Source organism: Didymosphaeria variabile (assembly GCF_027946475.1).
Source record: "Didymosphaeria variabile strain IMI 356815 chromosome Unknown scaffold_1, whole genome shotgun sequence".
NCBI classification, from domain to species: domain Eukaryota; kingdom Fungi; phylum Ascomycota; class Dothideomycetes; order Pleosporales; family Didymosphaeriaceae; genus Didymosphaeria; species Didymosphaeria variabile.
This window is the reverse complement of record NW_026611620.1, coordinates 2,968,445-2,993,483: the sequence shown is the minus strand read 5'-3', so window position 1 is coordinate 2,993,483 and position 25,039 is coordinate 2,968,445. Positions and strand designations below refer to the sequence as shown.

The 25,039-nt window shown below is 52.9% G+C and overlaps 7 protein-coding genes across 7 annotated transcripts; 5 read left to right on the top strand and 2 right to left on the bottom strand.

Annotated features, from left to right (window-relative positions):
* Window positions 1-1,168: 1,168 nt before the first annotated feature.
* N0V89_000945 (uncharacterized protein) lies at window positions 1,169-1,969 on the top strand (the record flags this gene model as incomplete). The annotated part of the gene is made up of 1 exon (XM_056209763.1): window positions 1,169-1,969. The coding sequence occupies one exon, from the start codon at window positions 1,169-1,171 to the stop codon at window positions 1,967-1,969; it is 801 nt and encodes a 266-aa protein (XP_056076585.1).
* A 198-nt stretch (window positions 1,970-2,167) lies between these two features.
* N0V89_000944 (uncharacterized protein) lies at window positions 2,168-3,403 on the bottom strand (the record flags this gene model as incomplete). Its single annotated transcript, XM_056209762.1, has 4 exons — window positions 2,168-2,244; window positions 2,361-2,658; window positions 2,710-3,109; window positions 3,189-3,403. The coding sequence occupies 4 exons, from the start codon at window positions 3,401-3,403 to the stop codon at window positions 2,168-2,170; spliced, it is 990 nt and encodes a 329-aa protein (XP_056076584.1).
* Window positions 3,404-6,521: 3,118 nt separating this feature from the next.
* On the top strand, window positions 6,522-7,485 carry N0V89_000943 (uncharacterized protein; the record flags this gene model as incomplete). Its single annotated transcript, XM_056209761.1, has 2 exons — window positions 6,522-6,774; window positions 6,803-7,485. The coding sequence occupies 2 exons, from the start codon at window positions 6,522-6,524 to the stop codon at window positions 7,483-7,485; spliced, it is 936 nt and encodes a 311-aa protein (XP_056076583.1).
* An 828-nt stretch (window positions 7,486-8,313) lies between these two features.
* Window positions 8,314-9,403, top strand: N0V89_000942 (uncharacterized protein; the record flags this gene model as incomplete). Its single annotated transcript, XM_056209760.1, has 4 exons — window positions 8,314-8,542; window positions 8,595-8,874; window positions 8,934-9,117; window positions 9,182-9,403. 4 exons carry the CDS (start codon window positions 8,314-8,316, stop codon window positions 9,401-9,403), a joined length of 915 nt encoding a protein of 304 aa, XP_056076582.1.
* Window positions 9,404-12,119: 2,716 nt separating this feature from the next.
* Window positions 12,120-15,207, top strand: N0V89_000941 (uncharacterized protein; the record flags this gene model as incomplete). Its single annotated transcript, XM_056209759.1, has 3 exons — window positions 12,120-12,318; window positions 12,371-13,146; window positions 13,195-15,207. The coding sequence occupies 3 exons, from the start codon at window positions 12,120-12,122 to the stop codon at window positions 15,205-15,207; spliced, it is 2,988 nt and encodes a 995-aa protein (XP_056076581.1).
* Window positions 15,208-16,901: 1,694 nt separating this feature from the next.
* Window positions 16,902-18,544, top strand: HGT1_1 (high affinity glucose transporter; the record flags this gene model as incomplete). The annotated part of the gene is made up of 2 exons (XM_056209758.1): window positions 16,902-16,993; window positions 17,044-18,544. 2 exons carry the CDS (start codon window positions 16,902-16,904, stop codon window positions 18,542-18,544), a joined length of 1,593 nt encoding a protein of 530 aa, XP_056076580.1.
* A 1,887-nt stretch (window positions 18,545-20,431) lies between these two features.
* On the bottom strand, window positions 20,432-22,279 carry N0V89_000939 (uncharacterized protein; the record flags this gene model as incomplete). Its single annotated transcript, XM_056209757.1, has 1 exon — window positions 20,432-22,279. The coding sequence occupies one exon, from the start codon at window positions 22,277-22,279 to the stop codon at window positions 20,432-20,434; it is 1,848 nt and encodes a 615-aa protein (XP_056076579.1).
* Between the last annotated feature and the right edge of the window lie 2,760 nt (window positions 22,280-25,039).

Genomic DNA, 25,039 nt, shown 5'->3' with positions numbered 1-25,039 from the left:
GCCGCATACCTATGGTAAATGTTAGAGGAAGGTCACTAAGAGATTGTTCACGCTACTTACCGCTGCGGGGCAATCAGGGTCGCATCCATTTTCGCTATGGCAATATCCGTCGCAGCCGATGATTCCACATGGTATTTCTGGATGTAATTCCGGACAGCCAACCCACTTGCAGGGATTGCATTCGAACAAATGACCGCACGGGGTGATCGTCCACCAAAGAATTTCCATGCCCCATTTCAGCCAGCATCCAATGTCTGGGATCGGGAACCACGGCTTGAATCCGCATATAGGTGGCTCGGGACACCCAGGTGGCCCATAAGGAAGACCAGACCAACCGCACCCACAGCCGAAGAAGCCGCGTGTCTTGATACCGTTCTTTGCACGCCCAGAATCTTTTGGGCAATCGCCATCTGGCTCACCTTCAGGCAAGATCAACCAAGGAACAACCGGAAACTCGTCATCGGAGTCGGAATCATCGCAGTCCTCAGTACAAATTATCACCGGGATTGGTGGAACCACTGAAAGGTTTGATGCGGATGTAGGACTAGGAGTAGACGTGCGCATGCTGTTCCAAGGAAATCCGATGCACCAATCAAGATCCTTACACTCTTGAGGAGCGATCGTAGGGAAGGGGATCATAGTGTACAGAGCCAAGCACCAATCGAACATGCAGCACTGCCAAGGCAAGTCCCAGAACTGATAGGGATACTCCTGAGGAAACACGCAGTGACGGATGTTGTTGGGCCACTCAGTTGGTGCAGGCTGTCCAGGTGGGGGAAGAGGAAGGAGACCAGGCAGGAGAGTTGTCTGTCTGGCTTGACATTGTCCCTTCGGGATCGGTTGGACAGAAGATTGCGACACATTCGTCACCGTAACAGGCCAGAAGCTCATTACATTCGTAATGATGGGAGCCTGAGTAACAACAGACGTTGTCGTCCCAGTGGAACCTCCTTGCACATATATATTGGTGATCTGAACCTTTGTGACCGAACCGCACGCAAAAGATGGAATCTCTTTGGTGGTGGTGACGGTCGATCCGCCGCCAATCGTAAGAAATGTCTCAGTAATATTCGCGCAGATAAAAGTGCTCTGTAAAGACAACATCGACGAAGGTAGGTCGAAGGTGCATGGAGGACTACAACGAAGAGCAGCGGAGGTGTTGCTCCATATGTGCGAGGGTGCACTGAGAAAGTTGCTCGGTGCAGACGTTCCAAAATCCGCTGTGCAGCCCTTCGTTGTTTCAACTGCAGGCCACGGAATTATTGCGGGCATCCCTGACGATGTGGACGTGGTAGCACTTGAGGACGAAGTGGTCGGGATCAAAATCGTGACACCACGAGTGGGAGAGGTCACACTAGAGGGCATAGAAATTCCCGATGATAGCTTCAGCGTTGTAGAAGAGCTTTGCGGTTCTAGTGTAGGAATACTAAACACGGCGTCAGTAGCGCTGCTCGATTTACTGAGCCACGATGGGCGAACAGCCGTGAAAGTTGAGCTAGTCCTATCGAAAGAGGTGCTGGTCTTGCTTTTTGTAGCCAACGAAAGAGACATGGATGTAGAATCGGAGGAGGCCGACAAGGTCGTAGTCGGACTGGAAATTGCGGAGGCTGAAGAATGGCTGCTCTGTGACGAGAAGAGCTCAGAGCTCGTGGTGACGCTCGCGGAGGGATCTAATGAAACTCGACTCTCGGAAGATAATAATGTCGACGAACGCCCAAAGCTTATATCGACGCTCACAGAGGAAGTGAATAAAGTCAGACTCTCTGGACGGGAAGAACCAACTGCTGAGCTTCGGCTCATAAGTGATGATACACTTGACATCGAGCTCTCTGTTGTGGACGAGTTCGCAGCCGGTGGCGCGCTTGAGGTAAGACCAGTCGAAGATGCGAGATTGACCGAGGTATGTTTCGCTGTTGACGACATGCTCAAGGAGCCTTCAGAAGTGCTTGGCACTGTATCTGAGGAATGAATTGATGAGACGATGGAGCTGACAGGAGGTGCGACTGAAGAAGCAGATGAGTGGCCCGGGCCCACGGGGGAAAGCTGACCATTATCGTCACACGAGTCGTAATCGATGGCCCACACAGCAGTGCCGCCCATGCAACGCTCGTTTGCGAAGTCTTTCTTCAGCGCGAATGTTCGGTCATTGTCGTAGCTGATCCACTGGTTACCCCAGGACAATTGCATTGCACTGGTACCTCCTTCGATAAAGCTCGGAGTCAGGTTCCGATCCTTGATAATACGCTTTATCTCACAGCCGCTGAGAACACCAGCTTGAGTGGAACAGTTGCCTGGATTGCTTGGACCAGTGAACGAACAACCATAGTACAGGCAATTGGGGTCAGCAGCAGTGTATCCACGGCCATAATAGGCAAGACCAAGGGTAAACTTGCTTGGGTGAACACCGGTAGCCCACATAGCTTCTAAATGAGTATCGATCTCTTTCAAGTCAGTGTGCGGGCGGATTCTGGCTCCAATTGCTGGGTTGTTCTCGTCCCATGAGCCATGGAGATCGTACGTGAGAATGTTAAACCAATCGACGTGTTGCGACAGACCCTTGACATCGATACCTTGCAAAAAGGTGTTATCATGGGGCAGAACACAAGTGAGACCATAGTCCTTCCCGAGTGCATCACGCAGCTCTTTCATGAGATTGACCTATAGTTGTTAGACGGTCCGACCGCAAGGAGGCAGTTGATGTTGACATACCTGGTTCTGTGTGTCCTCAGGGTACCCACCGCGACTGGAAGATGCAGGCCATTCCCAATCAACGTCGAGCCCTTGGAAGCCATATTCTTTGAGAAATCGAAGCGTCGACGTGATGAAGGTCTTGCGGTTCGCAGGACTACTGGCTAAGTCGGACCAAGTGGTGCGCGTTGGACCCTCATCACTGAATTCCCAGCCGCCGACACCAAGCCAGACCTGTATGCCACGGTTCTTGAGTTCCACAAACTCACGATAGACGATATCGTCTTGTGGGTTCTGCAGGCGTATCTGAAATGATTTGGGGTCGATATAAGCGAAAGCCAAGTTGAGTTGGGTCAAACCGTCGATTTTGATCTGTGATGGTCGAACTTTGTCGCAGGGCCGCGTTCGGATGTTCCATTCTCTATATACACGTTAGAGAGACACATGGCACGAAGTCAAGCAGGAGAGCACAGAGTGTAAACAGCAGACGAAGGGCTTACTGGTAATAGGCAATGGAGCGGGCATTGGCGCTACTGCCACCTCCGCAACTCGGCTTATCCACAGTGTTTCTGAAATCCTGCGCGATGAGGACATTGCCGTGAGAATCCCGATTGGGAAGGGTGTCGTGGAGTGAGAAGCGTGGTGCGCCGAAGAATGTAACATTCGAGGCAATGGCAAGGGCGCCCGCAAAGGCAGACAGACAAAGCAGATGCATGCTGTCGTCAAGGTGGAGAAAGCGCCCCCAGCAAGAGGGAAAGCGGTCGCTCTGCTGGCGGAAGAGAGAGCGCTCGACTGGCGCAAAAGGAGGGCGGGTGGCAGGTGATGAAGAGAGCGTCTTCGAGGCCAGGAGATTGAGCCAGAAAAACGACGAGGTGTTATAGAGAAGTGATTAGAAGAGCAGGTCGACGGTCGATTTATGTTGAAGTGAATCACCGCACCTGCCTTGGCAATGATACCGCACCTGCCCTGGCAACGAGGTCCGTGCGGCCCACATCTGTGAGAGCAGTCCGTCACCGCGAGGTTGAATTCGAATTCTTAGGCCCGAGCGAAAGACGCTTTCCTAATCCCTCCAGTAGGGGAAGTGCTCGACTCGTCGCGCTATATAAATCACCATCTGACCGTGGCGTAGGGATATACTGAGATGCACCCTACGCATGAACAGTGCAATGAGATATACAAGGTACGATATCTCTTCTGTAACGTGCTATTCAACACCCTCTCTAGGTCAAGAGTTACATGTGTTGTCTTTATAGCCGCACTACATCTTCGACTTGCTCAGAGTCGCTAAATCCAATCGGTACAATATAGATAGGTTTTAGGAACCGACGGTAGAATTTTTAAGCGCTACTGCGGCTATTTCAGAGCTAAGTAGATGGTTGGACAACAACGTAGAAGTGAGGCGATGCCCGCCCAAGGTGATAATCACCGGTATTATCCTCGACTGCTTCGGCCGGCGCGCCTTCTTCGTCTATAATCCTTTCTGGGGCATCTTTCAGTGGCGCACTCGTCATCACATCACTCAACATTGCGATGTTTCTTGGTGGTCTTCCTTTGCGGATTTAACAGTTTCGGTGGAAAGGATGAATTCGAGGAGAGAGACCGAAGAGATGCTGCTCCAACGGAGATTGATCGGAGGCTAGAGATATCAAGGTTACGTGACGTAGCGCTCAGTTGATATTGCCCTTACAGAGCTGCCTCATCTAATTGAGAATGGTGTCCACGAAACCTTCATACCATCAGCACCTGCCCAGGTGGTGTTCACATAGCTACGATGTCACCTCTCAGCTGCTGCATTCAGCTGGCTGGGTGACCCCCGAGCCGCCAGTCTTGTTGGCTGTTGAGAAGATGGAATCATACATTAGTGGTTGTCTCCTTGTTAGAGTCTCTATCCTCATACATGTATCTACATAGTGGTAACATGCTAGAATCACCTACAATAGCAACTGGCTAACGATTGTACCTTCTTTTGGCAGGTCATGCCATATGCATTTGCCAGCATTGGCTGGGAGTTCGCTCAGGTGTATACGCGGTTTCACGTTCACTGAAATGGTACATTACGGGTTTCTGTTTGGGGATCAAGTCTAAAGAAGGTCTAGGAATGCATTACTCTCAAGATTAGATTCATCGCTCTCTGTTCGATCCTTCCAGGAATGAGAGGATTAGCTCTGGAGGAGGTCGCAAACACTTCGGCGATGATTCGGACACTATCGCTATCCTATGCACAAATACCTAGGTACCGCAGATGCCGGGAGGGGAATGCTACACACTGAAGAAAACAACACCAAGCCATGTTGTGGGCATCGGAAAAACACCGCTGCATGAGCGTTCGAGCCGGGCTCAGTCAGCACGTCAGTGGTACTCTGGAAACTCCGTGAGGGAAAATCAGAATTGAGGGGAAAGAGAACGGGGGGGAAAGGACAAATTCCATGTCTGGGTACCAAGAGAATGTGTCAGTGGCCTTGCCGGCAAATATTTGGCCGATGGGAATGGAGTCAGGCTTAGTCTCCACAAGCTAAAAAGGATATGGCATAGTTTACAGGCGATCGCTGAGCAAGAAGCTTCGCACATTTAAAAGGACAACGTTGAGCCAGCCCAGGACAGTAAGCGGTGCTATAGTACGGGCAACGAAGTAGCCTGCTCTGGGTCGACATAGTCGCGTAACAGGGTGTTCTACAAAAAGGAAGAGAGCGTTCAGGTTGATGGTTCAAGTCCTGATCTGTGAGCGGATATGGTGTCGGGAATTCAGAGTACGACTTAGCGGGTAGAGCACACCAGTCGAACGCGTCCCAATCAGATGTATAGTGGAGCTTGATGTATGTTGAAGCTTGCATGAGCCGCACTGGCTCTAGGTTCTTTCGCAATGTAGCTGGTGCTGCGGGGTCAACCCCTACACACCAAAGGATGTCTATTATGGTGTAACCAACAAAGCGTTTAGGCGAATACCATCGTGCTGAGACTTACGCTAGTGGCGCATTTTGAAGTACAGCGCTTTCCGATCAGGCCGTTCGTTCGCTCTGGATTGTTACAGGGACCTCTACCATAGATGCGGGATTCTTTGTGGGCGCGAGAATCCGTAACGTTGACATGAGCTGCCATCATGATGCATCCCGACAGATGCGAATTCAACACGCGGGCACCCTGCTATGCGAAGTTCAGTGACAAGACGTAGACGTGCAAACTCAGAGCATCATCCTAGGGTGTTCCAGATCGCGCACATTGATTATCCAGTGCGCACAAGTCACCAGGAAAGGCAACGTAGAGACTGCCTTCGAGCCCCGTCCGCAGAAACACAGACCTGGAGGAGTCGATCGCCACGGCGCCAGTGCGGACCCTTCTTTTCAAGGCCAAAGCAGCGGCAGCACCCAGGTGCCCAAGCTTCCAACAGTGGAGAATGGGGCGAATTGGTCGGGATCTTGAAGAACCCGAGCGTGTACGGACGGAAAACAGCCTTGGAGAGCTGTTGCCGCTTAACTGAGAATGGCACGTTTTCATGCACAGGCCGCTGATGATAGACAGCCTCTCGCGCGAGATGCGGACTTGTAGACTTTTGTGCGTGATATGCGGCCCCAGACCAACGAGATTACGCCCGACCCATAATTCGCGACACGAAGGGTAACGTGAAACTCTTGAGCCATCGCGCACGAGCTCTTGGTGCGAGCATCGGCCAATTGACACCCACGTCGAAGCGTACCAGACTTGGCGCTCCGACACGCTATTGCGGCGTGTGCGGGTAGGCGGAGTGAGTGCGAGACTATATGCAGTCCGGCTGCTTCCCGCTATACTGTCCTCTCGGCCTCGTTCCTCCAAGATTTTGGAGCTCGCACCACTGCAAAATGGCCGCCGAATGCTACGCCAACAACGGATCGCTCTATGCAAACACCGCGGCCACGTACGTGCCCTGCAACATAACGGCCGTTGAAAATGGCGAACACTCTTCTTGTTGCGCCATCGGAGATCTTTGCATGACCAACGGCTTGTGTATGGAGCAACAGAATGAGCAAAAAGGCGCAAACCACTACTGGCGCAACGGCTGTACCGACAAAACATGGAAGGATCCCGCATGCCCTAATTACTGTCGGGGCAAAGGTATGCTCACATCTGCTCTCGACAAAAGCCCGCTCACATCTGGACATAGAGGAACCCGACCACTTCAACGCTTTCATCTTTTACTGCTTCGACCCTACAAATGATTTCTGCTGCGCACCACAAGGCACGCTTGAGGCAGGAGTCACCGGACGTAATACGAGTTGCTGTAACGATGATGATTTGGTGTTCCAGGCCGCTGCGCCAGTCATAGAAGGGACTGCAGCCGCAGCACTCCCGCGGCTCACCACCACGTCCTCCATCAGTGCTTTTACTTCCTCAGCGTCCACCAGCAGACAGCCAACATCCGGAACCTCCATGGCTGCAGCCACCACAACCGCACAATCGGAGACCGCAACTCCAACCGCATCGGCCGAGTCGTCTGGCATGTCGTCAGGCGCAAAAGCAGGCCTGGGAGTCGGTGTCACATTAGGTGTCGTTGCAGTCCTTGCGATCGTGGGTGCTGTGTTCTTAATGCGACGGAGAAAGGCAAACCGTCACAACAACGCGATACTCCTCTCAGATTCGAAAGCCAATCCGCCGCCATATATCACGTACGAATCGGCAGGAACCGTACGCGCAGAACTTGAAGGGACTATGTTGCCAGCGGAGATGCATCATGCTTCGGACAAGATGGGCAGCACAACCAGTGCCAGCAAAGAGATCAGCCCATCGACTCCGACGAAAGAGGATACTATAACAAAGTACTCTTAGATCGAGAGACACGTTTTGGCGATCATGGCTCACCCATCTCATCGCTACCTACCATATCGATCCCCAAGTGCAATAATATATCCCGAGCATATGCCGCCGCAGAATGCTAACCGCACTCAGCGACCCAACAAATACTTGGTCCGGAGCCATGAGACGAGAAAGCTCGTCTTTACTATTGTGGTTCGATGAAACATGGGAATCACCTCGACAGAGCAGCTGTGCGACGACATAATGTTGGCTGTGCCGACGATACCTTGACAATGGAGGCTAAGCCTCCTATTCTTTCGAAGCGAAGATACCCATTAAGATATACCATAATACCATTTGCAGTTCGCGGGAATTATCACTTGTACTAATGGCTGCATACCTGCCACTTTGTATTCTACTTGCCTCGCTTTTCAAATTTGCTCTTTGTAACAATGAAGACTGGACCACATAGACTCCAGTGTTTCCACAGCTCCTCTCGCATATCAATTTGGAAACACCGCTTCCCAAGTCATCTCTCAGATTCATCTTTTGATTTCTAAACTCAAATTAGATATCGACCCACACCTCTGATAGACAGGATGGAGCATTATGCACGCATCAGAGGCCGTCTGCCCAAATTGATCCTCCGTCCTTCCAAGCTTTCTGTGTAATAGTATTCGAATCAAAGTCGTGATTGGAAGGCTACCTCGCGGCAAATAAGGAACTGTATATTAAGAACGTTTACCGGCACTTCTACCCCACACTCTTGAGCATGCCGGCAACAAGCGACATATATATACGCGAACAGCATTTGGACGCTCATGTCCGACTCTTTTCACCATCCAAGGGGCACTAATCATGATGCGCGGCGCCCTACTTGCCTTCGTGGGTACTGTTGCCGCATTAACCGACATCGAGCACAAACCCTTCATGAGAAAGAACATCGACCCAATCATCCTCCCTGGAAAATATGTCTCCCATATGCATTCCTTCTACGGCTCCGACGCCGTCACAAAGGACCTTCCAACCACCGAAGACCTCCAGAAAGGTTGTCCGTCAGGTGAGAATCCAAACGACTTGTCAGTATACTGTACGCTTCTCCCTTCGTGCAAACCCATGCAACGACACACTAATACTTTCAGGGGCACCAACCCTCTACTACGTCAATGGAGACACGTACACAGAGATCTACCCCGCGACCTTCAAAACCTACTACGAGAACATCGACCGCGCCGAGATCTCGTTTCCGCGCGACCTGTACATGGTCGCCGGCAATGCGTCTGCAAAGTCGCAGGCTGATATCAACGAGAAGGTCACGGCGTTAACGTGGTGGTGCGATACGGGTGCAGATGATCGCAACAGTCGCCCAAGAGCTGCGTTTCCAAGAAGGACATGTAGCGCGCACATGCAGGCGATACTGAGGTATGCTAAGCAGAAATCAAGACTGGACTGTCAGGTCATCAATTAACATTGCACGTCAGGTTCCCGGACTGCGTTAACCCAGACAAGGTTACAGAGTATGCATACGCGGCTGCGAGTCCTGGTGGAAAGTGTCCCAGTGGGATGAAGCGGATGCCGAGCTTGAGGTTCTCGGTGAGGTATAACACCAAGGCTGTTCCGGGTGGGTGGAGCGGCGTGCCGCCGTTCAAGCTTGCTTGCGGAGAGGTAAGACCTGTCCTTTGCTTTCACTACATCTCCGAAAGATGACGTATGCTGACGGATACCAAAGATTGGTGACGGTTATTGCTTCCATGGTGACTTCATCAACGGCTGGTTTGAGGACGCCGCACAGAATATGCTAAAAGCGAAGGGGCAGTCTTTCATGGCCGTTGATGGCGCGCATGGTAAGGGGAAGGTACCATTCAACCAGAATTGCAAACCGAAGGATCGGGATCCGGGTGGGGGGACGAGTGATTATCATAAAAGCTTGGAATTGATGGGTCATATGTAGACTTTGTTCAGCTTCAAGCTATTGCACGTGAGAATATCTTGCCTTTTTGCTCCTGATAGCATTATGAAGACTGCTTGGTCGATCATGTTAATACAGTGATATACCTATGAAACCTTTGTCAGCTACGGCCACTGGTCCGACTGTACAGATGTGGACAGGTCGAATCATCATACCCGAGCAGCTATACACAAAGCCATCATCCCGAGATGTGGGCGTGCAAGTACGTCTCGAAGATTCTGTTCTCAGCCCGAGCCTACAAGTATTCAAAACCCTCGTCATCGACGTTTCGATTTCAGCATATGGGTGGATTGGCGGTGTGGCTCGTTATCGCCCTATTTATTTCTCCACGAACCCTTTCTGGTCATAGGGAACGCGCTTCGTTTATGGCACGAACCGAACTTCTTGTTTTCCGTCGGAAGGTACTAACTCTCAACCCTCAAAATTAATATGACATTGTTGAATATCCTTTACGTCGAAGTATGCCTGGAAGCGTGATTTCTTTGGGAGCTTCGTGAAACCAGCATCGACTCCCGGGATCTCGGAAGATGGAACAATGGTAAGCTCCTTTCGAGTATTGACCGGCGGAGTTGCTGGTTCACGGAAGAGTTCAATCTTGTCCATACGTATCGTCGCGCAAAGTATATGCCTATGTCGCTCATCAAACCAAGCCACCACAACCACATCGTTTGAGGCAATTGTACCTACGTCGGTTAGAGTTGTTTTAGTACTGTTAGCCTTCCGGACGTGTTAGTTCATCGAGAAAGACTAGTTTTGAGTCGACGAAGCTACAGTCAAGCAAAATGCTGTAGTTGAGAAACGGTGATGGCTGTGATAAGCCCAGGGCCTCTATTAGGACTTCTCGTGTTTCGACACTCAAGGCGTCCCTGACATGGACTACTCTCGTCGGTAACCTGATCCATGTGCGGGTGAACATAAAATCACCAATTTCAAGATATTCCTGAAGAAATAAGCAAAAATGCCCGATTCTAATTATATTGTGGTGCATACCTATAAGATGTTCTGGTTGACGTACACCACTGCAAGGGAGCGGCCCAAAAATTGTCGCCTGATGGATCGTGTCTAATTAGAGGTATGGACAATTTCAGAAAACCACTGAAGTCGCGATTTTCTGTCAAGTGGGTTTAATAGAAGGTGATGCATCGACACCCTTGGAATTGCATTGGATGATGGGCAAACATGCCAGTAGAAAGTAATGGTCGGGGCGTTTCGTTGCTGGCTGGGCCTTCGAATCTCAATACCAAAGAATTGTCAAAGTTCCACGCGAACACGCTCAGATCGCCGGTCGTTGTTAGGATTCCGTTCTGTAAACGGAGAATGCTTTGGAGCCCTCTCCGTACAGCAATGGCACATCTGAGACCTGGTCAGGGGATGTAGCGCGGATATGTGTTGTGCCAGCAACACTCACTGATCTGGAAATTTCCGAGCGCTGCGTATGCAAGGTCCTCTAAGCGCTGAGCCTACCTCTCCACGGCCCAAAACATACAATTTGTAACAGTGACATTAAACATCGACTTAGGAGACTTAATGATGACTTCCTCAATGTGAGTGGACGCAGCGATTGTCTGTGCATGCTCATCTATAGTGCCATGGCGGTTCCAGTTTTCATACAAAAGATGAGATGAACAGGAATCAGGAACTCTTGGAGCGTCCACGAACGACTCCACCATCTGCTTTTGTAAAGCCCCTTATGGGTCTGATCAGAACCTCTATGTCCGGCAAATAGGCGTGACAAACAGCAGCGTCTCTACACCACTTGAACATGGAATTGATAGCTTCAGAACGTTTCGCGCTGCTCGATTGATCTATGCAGCAAGTATCGATCCATACCCAGTCAGATCTGTCTTCAGTTACCTATCGGCATGTAAATCGACTTTGCTAAAGCCGGCCATGCGCATTCAAGCCCCTGGGTCGTGGATTTGTAGGTACGTGACTTTTTCATGATCCTCCAGCCAGATATGAGATAGGATGGCATAATGCGGGCAATCGTTGTGGAAAGTCTGGAGTTCCTTAGTATGCACATCAAGTAGACGCATCGTGGCCGTTCAAGGAAGCTGCTACGAGGCTGAAATCGGCGTGGAACTAGCGACTGAGGGTCCTTCAGCCAGCACAAGCCGGAAGTAGCGTGCCCTCGTCACGCGCCGGTAATAATATTGTACTTGGTATGGACGTGAAGTCAAGTCGCGTAACAGACAGCTTAAGGGGGTTAAGGGCTGGAATCTCACTATGCAACTTCGGAGTTGCGGCAATGCTGAGCGGTAGCGACGATAAAAGAGGATAGAAGAGCTAGGTGCAGACCGCCAAGTTCAAGTCAGCATTCCAGCCTTGCGAGGGCTCTGTGGCTGCGAGTTCGCGTGGTATCTTGATATGCATCAGGCAACTAGGTATGTGCGATTACAGACTCGTATATCAGATGCGGCTATGGTAAATGGTCGCACGCTGCCCGGGAATGTCAGTCAGTCATCAAGAACTAATGGATCGTCGACGATGAAAACATCATCAGTTGCGGTTCTCCGTCCGAAAAGATGAGGGTGCGGGATGGGCACAGACACGTGCCCTCAGTTAGGCCTAGCCTGCGAAAACACGACGTCATGGTCAACACACCACAGCAGCTAGCTACCCCTCCACAGTTAGTGGAGGCTTGATGCATCGCCTGTGCACGCGAATGCTCCCTTGAGCGCATCGCTCTATCGCCACAATGCCTGGGCTGGTTCGCAAGCTGCTCATCTTTGCTGCCGTGGACGGGCTCGTCCTGCAGCCCGCCCCGCCGCGCAACCACCCGCCGACGACGCAGCAGGCCATCAAGATCGACTACAAGGGCAATGTCGGACCGCTGCTCAAGGATCGCCACCAGGAGGACACGGCCCCGGACACTCTCGAGGCTCACGGCATCGTAGGTAAGACTTGATAATATATCACCGTCATCAACATCGATTGATGCGTCCACAGGTCTGCTCAAGATCGCGACATCGTACTTCCTCATCTCGATATGCGACCGCGAGCAGGTGGCCCAGATACGCGGCAAGCCTATCTACAAGATCACCGACGTTGCCCTCATCCCACTTGCTTCGCAGGCCGACGCTGACAAGGCCATCGTATCTGCCCGTGAACATGTACAACGGCATAGGAAGGCACAGGGTCTGGGGGAGGACGACTATGACAGCGAGAGCGACGAAGAAGACGCGCCGACCGTGACTGATTCGCTCGAAGAGGAACCACCAGCACCACCGACCGAAGTCAAGGACCCCGTTACCGGCCAGGAGGGCCCGGCGGACAGACGCACCAGTGTGGCCGAAGATGTAATGCAGCGGAAGGGCGTATATGGCCGCTTCGCAGACAAATGGTTCTCGAAGAAGGGATGGAAGAGCGACAAGCGCCGTACACAGGGCTTGAGTTCCACTGAAGACTTGCGCAAGGCCATGCCCAAGAATGTTGAGTCGGTACCAAAGGATCAGGAAGGTCCTGTGAACCCGTCCAACGCTGATGCACTTCCAGTCGAGGACGAGAATGTGCCGGAAACTGTCAACCCTGAAGAGATACCGAAAGCACTCGGCGGCGATAAGGATAGAACTACCATCGCCCTGCTGCCCAAAATCTTGAGTACTACAAAGATGTACTTCGCTTCTGGAAACTTTTTCTTTTCATACGACTATGACCTTTCGCATGGAATCGGACGCCAACAACCTAGCTCTAGTGTATCACTCTCCAAGCAGTTTGATTCTCTGGTATGTTCATTGCGTTGTATTAATGATCATCGCTGAGTTTCGGCACAGTTTTTCTGGAACCAGCATATTATAACGCCCTTCACGGATGCAGGTCAACATAATTTCGTTCTGCCTGTCATCCAGGGCTTTGTCGGCCAGCGCCCCTTCAGCATCAAGATTGTTGACACGAAGTCCAACAGTGTTGTGATAGATCCGGACGCCACTCCAAATGACATGGAGCTACATTCGATACACCAAAACAAGTCGACCGAGTCTGTCACTAGTACAGATAGGAACACGAAAACGCCTCCACCAGAGCCCTCTAACGGTAAAGACTTCCTACTGACACTCATTTCACGCCGATCTGTCAAAAGAGCCGGCCTTCGTTACCTTCGGCGTGGCGTGGATGACGAAGGCAGTACAGCCAACAGCGTTGAGACCGAGCAGATCCTTTCGTCGTCCACTTGGAACACCTCCCAAGACAAGATCTTCTCATTCACCCAGTATCGCGGTTCGATCCCCCTCTTCTTTTCCCAGTCTCCGTACAGCTTGAAGCCGCAGGTAGATACCTGGGGGTCTACAGATACCAATGCGAGAGCCTTCAGACGCCATTTCGCTGAGCTGTCAGGAAGATACGGCTCCGTATATGCTGCGTCTTTGGTTGACAAACACGGAAATGAAGCAAAGATTGGAAGCCTATACGATCAACACGCGAAAATACTCAATGAACATGGTGGTATGGATGGAAAAGGGAAGAAGCTCGATTTTGAATGGTTTGACTTCCATCATGTCTGTCGTGGCATGCGATTTGAGAACGTCTCTCTGCTCATGGACTCCATCGCACCATTTCTCAAAGCAGCCAGCTGGACCGAGATCTCTAATGACCAAGTCGCGCAAGCGCAGTCTGGTGTACTGCGAACAAATTGCATGGATTGTCTCGATCGTACAAATGTTGTTCAGTCCGCCTGCGCACGAACAACACTCGAGGCTCAGTTGTCAGCCGGTGATTACAGCATTGATCTCCAAAATGACCCCAGTACATCATGGTTCAACACACTCTGGGCAGATAACGGCGACGCCATATCGAAGCAATACGCGGGAACTGCTGCGCTCAAGGGGGACTTCACCCGAACTAGGAAACGCCAAATCACTGGCGCCCTGACTGATTTCGGGCTCACATTGACAAGGTACTACAACAACATCGTTAACGACTACTTTGCGCAAGCAGTCATCGACTACCTCCTCGGACGCGCGACCGATACCATCTTCGCCGAGTTTGAGGCAGACATGAAGAGTGCAGACTACTTCATCGACGTCAGAAAGGTGCGACAAGCGGCCATCGACCGCTCAGCTGGGATTGTTATAGAAGATAAGGACGAAGACCTCGTCGCTGGCTGGACATTAAGCGTGCCGACTTCGGCCGATCATCTCAAGACGGCGACCTTTGAAGAGGCCGTTCTACTGCTCACCGAAAAAGCGCTGTATTTCTGCCGGCTGGATTGGGGCACAGAAAAGGTGCGCGAATTTGAGCGTATCGAGCTTGACAACGTAGAGAGCATATTCCGGGGTGTCTACATTACTAGCACTTTAGCATCACGCCATATGGACGAACAGAAGAACGTCGGGTTTGTGATTCGGTATCGGGCAGGACCAGGCGGGGAGCTCGTGCGGCGCAACACGCGCTCGCTTGATTCTGGGAAAAGTGGTGCCCTATCCGAAGATCAGCCAGCGTCGAAGTCGAAGGCTCCACAGCCCACTGGCCGCTTCCTTGCGTTCAAAGCGCTCCCACCGCGAACCAGCATGCCGGCATCTGGGGAAGCCGCAGAAACCCCAGAGAACGAGGTGGAGGTCGTCGAGGGGATATGTGAGGAGATCGTGAAGGTGGTGAATAAGACGAGGGCAGTTGAGCAGGTAAAGCTTAGCATTCCTGGGACGGAGCAGGAAGAGAATATTGGGGAAGAGGCGCAGACGAGAAGGTTATTGGTTGAGGACAAAGATATCATCAGCTTGACAGATGCGAAGAGGAGCACTGGCTATGTAGAAACGCTGGCATACTCGATGAAGAAGCTGGTTTGGGGCTGAGATGGTCGACAGGGGGATGGGTAGATGTGACGGACGGCTTGAACACATAAGATGATACCACGTAAAAGCTGTAATGGCACGCACATTTCTTCCTTCTCATGCCAGCTGAAGCCATTGGCACGGAGACGTTTTTCGTGAGTCCTCGTGACGGTGCACCATGTGCTTGGTAAACATTATGCAAGCGTTTTATGTTCTGCCACGATTCATCATGGCCGACGAAGCTCAGGTAGTACGATTCATGAGGCCCCCACTGCCCCTAGAGTTTTGAGGCTCTCGTGCATTGCTCAAAGTTCCAGACAAGTCTTCTCATCTCCAGTCGGTTCTCCTCATGTGGTGACAAGCACGCCCCAGCTCTCCAGCAAGTCTCCAATATTACCGATGCAACAGAAGCCCACTCGGAATAGCTTTTCGCGTCCTCGCGCATTCGTGGAAACAGTATGGTACGTCCGAGATCCGAGTACACGCCACGGTGGAGACGCACCACTTGCGCGGTTGCATTGTGATCGGCGGCAGTACTTTCCTTGTCTGGCAGCGTATCCGATGGAGAGTTTTTGAGGCTCCTGGTGCTCGCAGCTCGCTGTCGGAGTCGACGAGGTTCATTAGGAAGTAGTCGCGCTGAATAGTCGCCTTTGTGCAAGACGTCGGTCATGCCTCTTTCCCATGGGCATCTCATTCGAAGGCACCATGCATCAGGTCTTCGACAGGCCGTTCCTCAGCTATGCGCCAATCTGCCCTAGGAAAATGCCATTTCCGAAACCCACCCGCCGCCGTTGACCTCTCCGGTCTGTCCATGGCGCTAGAAAGGCAAGAGCACGGACGAATCGGCCGGTGAAGATGTTGGAGGCACTCGGCACTCGGCACTTGGAGGCGCAATCAAGGCTGCGGGCGCTGCTGCAGACATGGGCGGGAGGCGCTCGAGCTAGTCGCCATGGCATCGTTACATGGTGCACGAGAAAACCGGGTCTACGTCAGCGACGCTGAGCGCGCACCGGCCCGTGCACACCGGAAAGCGTGATGGCTTTTCTCAACGCGAGCCTGACGTCACGCAACCGCGCTCTCGAAAACTCCCGTTTCATCACCTGGACAGCATCGACTTCGCCGCCACGAGTTTCAGGCGGCAAATGGGCCGCAAGTGCATGGCGAGGTGCTCGGGAAACAACAACGAGCCCGCTTGCGGTTGGCCTCGCAGGAACAAAGAGCAGGCATCGTGTCTTGGACTGCATCGAGCCGCTGATGACGATCGCAACACCATCGGCAGCCGATGCACGAGCTGCGATGGAGCCGGCCTTGTCCGCTGCCCAATTGCTTGTTTTCGACCCTGCACTACCCATCGTTCCGTCTGCCATAGCAGCAACGCCCCTGCGAGACCAATCAATGTCTCCACCTCCGGAGCCTATACTCGAAAGAGCAGTCCTGGAGATTGGGAGCGGAGCGGGATGAGGGAGCCTGACAGCTCGCTGGTCTGACTGTCTCCAGGCGGGGCACCACGTTTCTTGCTTGGGGATTGGCCCCGTGGGCGGCATGCCTGGGGTTTGGGTTAGAGCATGTCGTTTGGGACCTCCCGAGGCGACGCTTGACCGACCGTCTGCCCGTCTACTGTGTATATAAGCTTGGGGATTCCGCTTCGCTGGGTTGCGTTTTTGTCTGGCAGCTCTTTATCTTCTTTAGGTTGATACTCCACGGGTCCAGCCAAGATGTATCAGATTGGCAACATCTACGGCATCACCGCCATCGCCGTTATTGGCGGTGGCCTTTTTGGATTCGACATTTCCAGCATGTCGGCCATGTACGCATCATCGTAGTCATGTATCAACGTTGAGACTAACACATTGGTAGTCTTCCCACACAACAATACCGCTGCTACTTCAACGAAGGACCCTCGTATGCCGACGATCCAGATGGTTGCTCAGGTCCCACGGCCAACGTCCAGGGTGGTATCACCGCCGCCATGCCCGGTGGGTCCTTCTGCGGCGCTCTCCTCTCCGGCTACATCACCGACAAACTGGGTCGCAAGACCGCCATTCAGATCGGTTCCGTCATCTGGTGCATTGGCTCCATCATTTCCTGTGCTTCTCAAAACATCGCCATGCTCATCGTCGGCCGTTTCATCAACGGTATCGCCGTCGGTATCTGTTCCGCTCAAGTCCCTGTCTACGTCTCCGAACTCGCTCCTCCCTCAAAGCGTGGTCGTGTCGTCGGTGCTCAGCAATGGGCAATTACCTGGGGCATCCTAATTCTGTTCTATGTCTCCTACGGCTGCACTTTCCTCGACGGACCTCAGGCTTGGCGTGTCCCGTGGGGTATTCAGATGCTTCCCGCTGTCTTCCTCTTCTTCGGATTGCTCTTGCTGCCTGAATCGCCGCGTTGGCTGGCCCGCCACGATAAGTGGGAAGAGTGCCATGCCGTGCTCACCTTGGTTCACGGAAAGGGCGATCCCAATGCGCCCTTTGTTGCGCTTGAGTTAAATGAGATCAAGCAGATGATAGAGTTCGAGAGGCAGAACGCCGACGTGTCCATCAAAGAGCTGTTCCACCCCAAGATGTTGAACCGCCTACATATTGGTGTCTTCACCCAGATCTGGAGTCAGCTGACGGGTATGAACGTTATGATGTACTACATCACCTACGTCTTTGGTATGGCCGGTCTCAGCGGCAACAACAACCTCATCGCCTCGTCTATCCAATACGTCATCAACGTTTTCATGACCGTCTTCGCCCTCATCTTCATTGACCGCTGGGGTCGTCGCTGGCCTCTCATGATCGGCGCACTCCTGATGGCCACCTGGATGTTTGCCAACGCCGGTCTCATGGCCTCGTACGGACACGCCGCCCCGCCAGGCGGCCTCAACAACATTGCTGAACAATCCTGGGAAATTGGCGGCGCCCCCGCCAAGGCTGTCATCGCTTGTACCTACCTCTTCGTCGCGTCGTACGCGCCCACCTGGGGCCCCGTCTCGTGGATCTACCCACCGGAACTCTTCCCGCTGCGCGTCCGCGGCAAGGCTGTCGCTATTACGACCTCCTCCAATTGGATCTTCAACTTTGCCCTCAGCTACTTCGTGCCGCCTGCGTTCGTCAACATTCAATGGAAGGTCTACCTCATCTTTGGTGTGTTCTGCACGGCTATGGCGATTCATGTCTTCTTCTGCTTCCCTGAGACGTCAGGGAAAACTTTGGAAGATATCGAAGAGCTCTTCTTGGTGGGTGTCCCGGCCTGGAAGACGCATGTGGATTACCAGAGTACGAGGAGGGCGGAGGCTGGTGATTTGAATGATAAGGAGAAGGCGTTGCATCATGAGAAGAGCCCCGAGAGGGTCGAGGATGTGCCCAAGGCGTAGGATATTGTGTAACGGAGCGTTATTAGTGCAGTGAAATGATGTGGGAGATGCAGAGAGAAGTAGAGAGCTGCAGAAGTGCAACAAATTCATATGTGAATAATTATTTCGAACTTTCTATTGTCATCCAAAACACATTGAGAACTGGCAGTCGTGTCTTCGCTCCGTGGTTTCTGGTTCGACATTATGCTCGCCGTGTTGCCTCAGGGAGTCGTCTAAAGGCGCCTTTCGCCGTAGGAACAACCCACGTCGTCCCTTGTTGATGAAGCGAGTCACGCCGCGTTCACCTAACTTAAGACTCATGTTAAAAGTTGATGAAGCATATTTTGACGCCATCTACAAGATCATAGGTAGTATACTGCGAGGATCCACGGTTTGAACAATTACCAAATGACTGGGAGTTAGCCAAGGAATAGAACGATAGTGGTATAGGCACATGAAAACAGGCCGCGAGCCATAGGATGGTCCAGACGAACCGAAGAGAAGAGGGATCGAAGTGAAGAACATTGTGCTTCTGAACGTAGCACAAACTATTAAGCTCTAGTCTAGATAAGGCTTTGGGTAACGCTCCACCAGTCGCTTCTTTTGGCCATCATGAATGGCCATAAGCATTCTAGTTGAAGGAACAAGGCAAATATGAAGTGTGGCAGGACCTTTCTGGTCTTTCGCGTAACTAAGTTCTTGAGGCCAGAAAGAGTCTGCGAACGAAGACTTAAATCTCTTATCCTATGGCGTTGAAGTAACAGAAATTTCTATGACAGGGGCGTAATAGCAATTGCAATGCAACGAAAAGTCTTGAAGTTAAGTCTTGAAGTGATTTCTTACGTGCGCATCGAGAAAAGCCGGAGTGCAAGTGGGTTGCGCTGCCCCCTCCTGTGTGACTCACGCTTACAGCTTCCAGCACAGATTACGAAGACGAAACAATCCAGCAATAAATATTGAGATGAACTCCCCCTCAGATCTCAGTAAGCCGGCCTATCATATGGATCCAATCAGAGCCCATGGGTCTATATCCTACCCTCTAGTGATTTGGAAGCTCTTGGGATCCATAACCAAGATCCAAGTGCTACCTAGGTAACATAGACCCACAGGAATACAAAGCAAGCGTACGCCTGTCCATAACAATAGTGCTTATGTACTCCCACTATCGGTCATGCGGGTCGTTGGCGAAGGTAGGCTACTCCTAAGGAAAACACCTGTATTCCCCACGCGACCGCAACGTTCGTTTCGAAGACTACTCTATGGGTCTCGGCTACGGTCTCGCTTACCTCGGCGGTTTGATGTGTGACCAGCGCTGATAACGAGGGTGCTAGGCACTCGTAGATTTCGGACCTCGTTCGCCGCAACACCGCAACCGCATAGTCTAGCGAAAGAAACAAATTAGGCAGACGTAAGGCGTCCCATTTCGCGATGTCTAATGAGGTCTATTCTATATCGCCGGGATGAGCCGTCCTAATGGGCTCCTAGCGTACACTGTGCAATGCTAACCAATGCTATATAACGCTCTTCACTTTGATGAAACTACGAAGCTTGGGTATATGATAACAATGAGAAATCTTGCTACTACGCCAGATGTTTTTTTTTTTCGCCCGCGAAGGCTCCCAATGTGTAGGTGGGGAATAAAATCCAACCCATCATGCCAATCCATCTTACAGGAGTAAGAAAGAAGCAGGTTCAAGGACGAGGCGTCGAGAAAGGAAAGTCAAAACGCCTAGTCTATGATTTACAAAAGCAGGAGATAGAGAAAATTTCCTCGCGTATACATGGACCACCTCTTATTAACGTACACATGCCTAAACAAATGAACTCAAATGATCAACAGGCAGAAAAAAGCGCTCGCAGCACATGAACTAAGAGAAATCTTTACCAAGACCGACACGTGCATCCTGTTTAGCGCGAGGACCACTCATCATGGGTTTGGTAGGCTTGGTTCATGTTCCGGGTTGCTTGCTGAGCCCGACTATGTCCTTGCGTGGCGTACTGCGCTGGCTGCCCACTAGGGTACGAAGGCAAAGCATTCTGGATAGCTTGAGTGTCCCATGTACTGCTGGACCCGACAGGAGGATAGTGGTGCACAACCGGTACTGGTGGATGGGACGGGTGAATGGGACGAGTCGAAGGGGCAGCGAAGGGGTTGTTGTCCATGCTAGAGTTCGAGATTCGGGGTGGTTGTGCGAATGGATGTCCTGTTTGAGAGGGCGAGTAACGTGCGGAAGGGAGTTGATCACGTGTCGTGTAGGACTGCGCGTGCGAACTCGGTGGACGGGTAGCATACGATGGCTGCTGCTGGAAGGAAGTGTTCAAGGGCGCTAGAACCGGTGGTTCAACAATGATGCTTTGTCGACGTCGGCCACTAGGCCTCGTCTCCTCGACAGGATACGAGTGTGAATGTTGAGGCTGGGGTCGTGTTACAAAACGCTGTTGCACGGCTTCTTCGCGTTCTCGTTGTTCTGCAGCTGTGCGTTCTAGGGACATCTGCAATTCCTCCTGCCGGAGAAGGCGGGCTTGCTCATCGATGTCTGCTTGAGTCATGGAACCTCTACGCGAACGCTTACCACTTGTATGCTTCTGGTTGTAGCTCGTAGGTGGCTGGGTTTTCTCGCGTTCAGGCCTCTTTATCGCCTTCTTAAGCTGCCTCTCCTGTTCCCTATCGCGTTCTTCGGCCTTTTGTTTGTCACTCTGTCCTTTGCGGAGCCGTTCTCTCTCCTCATAGCGACCAGTCTCAAGCGTTGCGAATCTCACCTCTTTCTTTGCCTGCTCTGTTGCCTGAGCTAGTGCCTCGTCAATACGACGTTCCTGCTCCTGCTCCTCTTTCCTCTTCCGTCGGCGTTCACGATCGATGGCGCGATCAGTGATCTCAGGCGCCGCGGCGCGGGTCGAGCTTGCGTTGGATGCATTGGAAGAAGCATATAGATCAACAACGTCGGAGTAGTCGCCTGAATTATCGCGCGACGAGCTCGTGTCCCGTGACGAGTTATGAGGAACATCAAGCCTTATACGGTAGGCACTTGACTGCGTGGTCTGCACACGTGACGTGGTTGGTGGAGACGGATTCGGCCGTGAATTGTGAACAATAGTGCGAGGGTACTCGGGAGCCTGTCGACCCAAAGGTGACTCGGGCTCAGTCTCTGAGGTCGTATAGAGTGAAGGCGTCTGGCTTGTAGTGACCGAGGAGGCTGACGGAGTGTTGCGGTGTCCATGTGGCACAGCTCGCCTGGTTGCGTAGCCTTGTGGCTGTCCGAAGGGAGGAGTTTGAGGAACAGCTGTCTCTGGCAGGCCGGTTCGGATCGGGTAAGATGCGTCGGAGCCTGGTGAATCAACGGCAATCTCGTTAGAAGCCGTGGATGAGGCACCTAAAGAGGACCTCTTGTACGTCTTGGGCACATATGTTCGTGGGTACTTCGTGTCCCTGTCCTTTTTGGAGCCAATCTGGATGACGATTTCAGGTTTCACTGAGCTAGTGGGTCTCAGTGACGGACGCCGTCCACCGCTTGCTGATGGTCTACGTTCCTCGACAACAAAGCTTCCTACTCCAGTGGGCGTTGGAGGGTTGTTCGAAGCAGGCGAGGGTGCGTCATCGCGAGTAATCGGTGGTGCGCCTCTGTATTCTCTGGTCCTTTTCTCGGGCTTCGAGCAGCGCCTGCCGCGACGGCGGGCTCTGTCACACTCAAAAGTATCCTGGAAGGTCCTGCTCCTTCCATCCGCTCCTATGTAGACCTTCTCCTCGATTCGGCACATGGTGATGGCGGTGTGGAATCAAGGTTTGCGTTTGATCCAAGTCGAATTGGTTGCGCCTGGGTCGACGGCTACTCACCCCCAACCTCCTGCCACGGTAGGTGGAGGTCTTGGATAACGTTGTTGGTGCTACGGTTTGAGCTTTTTCCGAATTAAGATCCGGAGCCCGAACTATAAAAATAAATTGTAGCCGGCAACGGTAGGCGAGTGGAAAACCTTAAAAAGCCTGCTTCCTTTTGGGCGCAAAGTGGGCGGCACTGATTGCGAAACGACAAATTCCTTAGTCTTGCGGTGTGGTAACAAGTTGGAGATGTTGATGGTTTATGACTCTTCCTTGGGCAGTGACGGGAGGCGAGCAGTATCCGTGTATTCGTAAGAGGTGAGGCGAAGGCCCAATGCAGAAAGAGTCGGAGAGGCGAATACCAAAATAAAGTGTGACTTGCAGCAGGGGAATGCAAGGGATATGCAGTTCACAGCATGAGAAGATGAGCTGCTGGGGGCGGTAGGCTGTATATATATGCGGAGGGTGGGAGCCTGGAAAGACGCGCTGCAAGCCGGGGAGGATTGTAACGAGAATGCAAAACGAGACTATAAGGGCGCGCGAGCCTCTTGGGAATAGAGAGCAAACGGCGAGCCATGAGAAATAGGGTGAGCAAGGAAGGGATGAGGAGCCGGCGCCGTGGGGTCCATTCGGTCTTTGAGGAGCAGTCAATTCACTTTGCCCTGCACAGCCGACGGCGACAGCCACGGGCTACGGCCAAGTTGCGGACCCCTGCGCAAAACCGGTCTGGTATGCCTAGGGAATTAACAAGCAGAAAGCGGGCCTCTCGATTGGTGAAGTGCGTAGGTTTCGAGTACAATGAGCCACTCACGGGCCGCTATGACATTGTCTCAGACGACGCGACTCGGGCAGCCATGGCCCATGGCGTCGTCGGTCGGCGAGTGATGCCCTACGACGGATCCTGCGGCGGGGAAATCACGGTAGGCTTGTCCACCATGTCGTCGCGTGAGGCTGCACATGGCAGCGACGGGCGTCGTGCCCGCTCGCAGTCCAGTGGAGGTGTCGACGGCGGCTGGCGACCGATGGCGGAGGCTGTGGTGATGGGCCTGTCGCCGGGGCTGCCAGGCACGAGAGGGGGAGGTGTCGACGGCGCCCAATGCCTGGGAATGTTGCATTGCTGAGGCTGAAGGTGCAAGGCGCTTGGCCCAGCGATTCGCGGTGGGGCTTTGGCAAAGCGGGCGCTAGTCGGTCCTTCGACGACTCCCGCAGCGGCCCACACGCAAAGACATTGTGTTCGCATCGGGCTGCATTCTGCCACCGTATGTCGAGTCGTGAGGCCTGCGAACGTTGCGTGAACACCCTCTTCCTCGGCCGCCTTGCACACAGATGCGCACGGCCGGCGCGCCGTTGCACGTGCAGGAGGCGACACCTGGGCACCTGCACTGCTGCCTTGAGAGTCGGACGAGACGGGCGCCTCTGGTCGCGAGGCAGCAAAGACATGCTCGCTCAGCACGCTTCCGCTTCTGGAAGCCGTCGGTCGGGGCGTGTCGCGATGCCCAAACGGTCCTGCGGCAGTCGCCAGTGCGCCCGTCGACAATGGCAGCTCGTGTGTGCATGCGCCCCGTTCCACCCCAGAAACCCCGCGATCCTCGCAGCCTTGCGCCAACATTGCTCCATGCCCCCTTTGCAGCTTGACCGACTTTTGGCGCCTCAAGGTCTGCACGTTGTAGACACGAGTCTGCGCTTTCCAGGCGGTGTGTGCGGTCCTCCATCTGGAAAGAGTCGTGATCGCTTTGGGAAGCGGCGATGCAGCGCCACAAATAGCAGCCACAGGTCAGCCACGAAAGTCAGCGCTAGAGTAACAGTCCGCCGGTGCGAGTGCAAATAACCCAGGCTCGTCAGAGACTGAGAGACTTTGCTTGATTGTCAACGTCCACTTGGCGCATCTCTGTCGTTCGCGACTGTCCATGTGCTGTTTTCACGCCCGCCACGCGATCCCCTGCTCGTCTGCTAAACATATCTCCCTCTGTGTATGTCGTCCGCTCCGCGTCTCGTCCTCGCTCATCCAGCAGGTGCCGGCCGTGGACGGAGCAGGCAGCGGGTGCACACTAGCCACCACAGCCACAAGCCACAATATCGCCAACCTCAACTTGACCCGTGGTGCTTTTTCCGTATTACTCAGCTCGCGTTGCATTGTAGTCGAGTGCATCGAGGCTTCCACAAAGGCCCTGGTACGGCGGGAGCAATTGTTAGTGTGACACATCACGGAGCATTAGCATAGCAGACCCCGAGCCCATCTCCTTTTGCATGTCAATACATGCTCGAGCCGATCAAGGAACCGTCTTACTCATCAGACGGGGCACGGATCTGTCCGCCACACCTCTGCTGAGCCATATTCACCCATCCTGCCCATCACGACCAACCATAGCCGCGAAGGTACCCTAGCGAGAAGCGGCGGGTGTATCAGGAATACCAAGCTTCTGACATCTGTCCCTGGTCCAGCTGAACGCAATGCTTGGGCGCTCTACAGGCCCGGAATGCTCTGTTGGACGGATATGCCGTGTGTGAACCGCGTTGGCGGGCGCTTCGCAAGGCTCCAGTCCCACGGGCCAATCTTTTCTTTCCGTCGCTGACTTTGCTTTGACGGGATATACCCGCCACGACGGCCGACCATCGAGCTGGGCGTGACACAATCCCATGCGATTGTGAGCCAGTGCTTTGACTAGTATAACCTACGCAAGATGAACTGACTAGACGTCTAG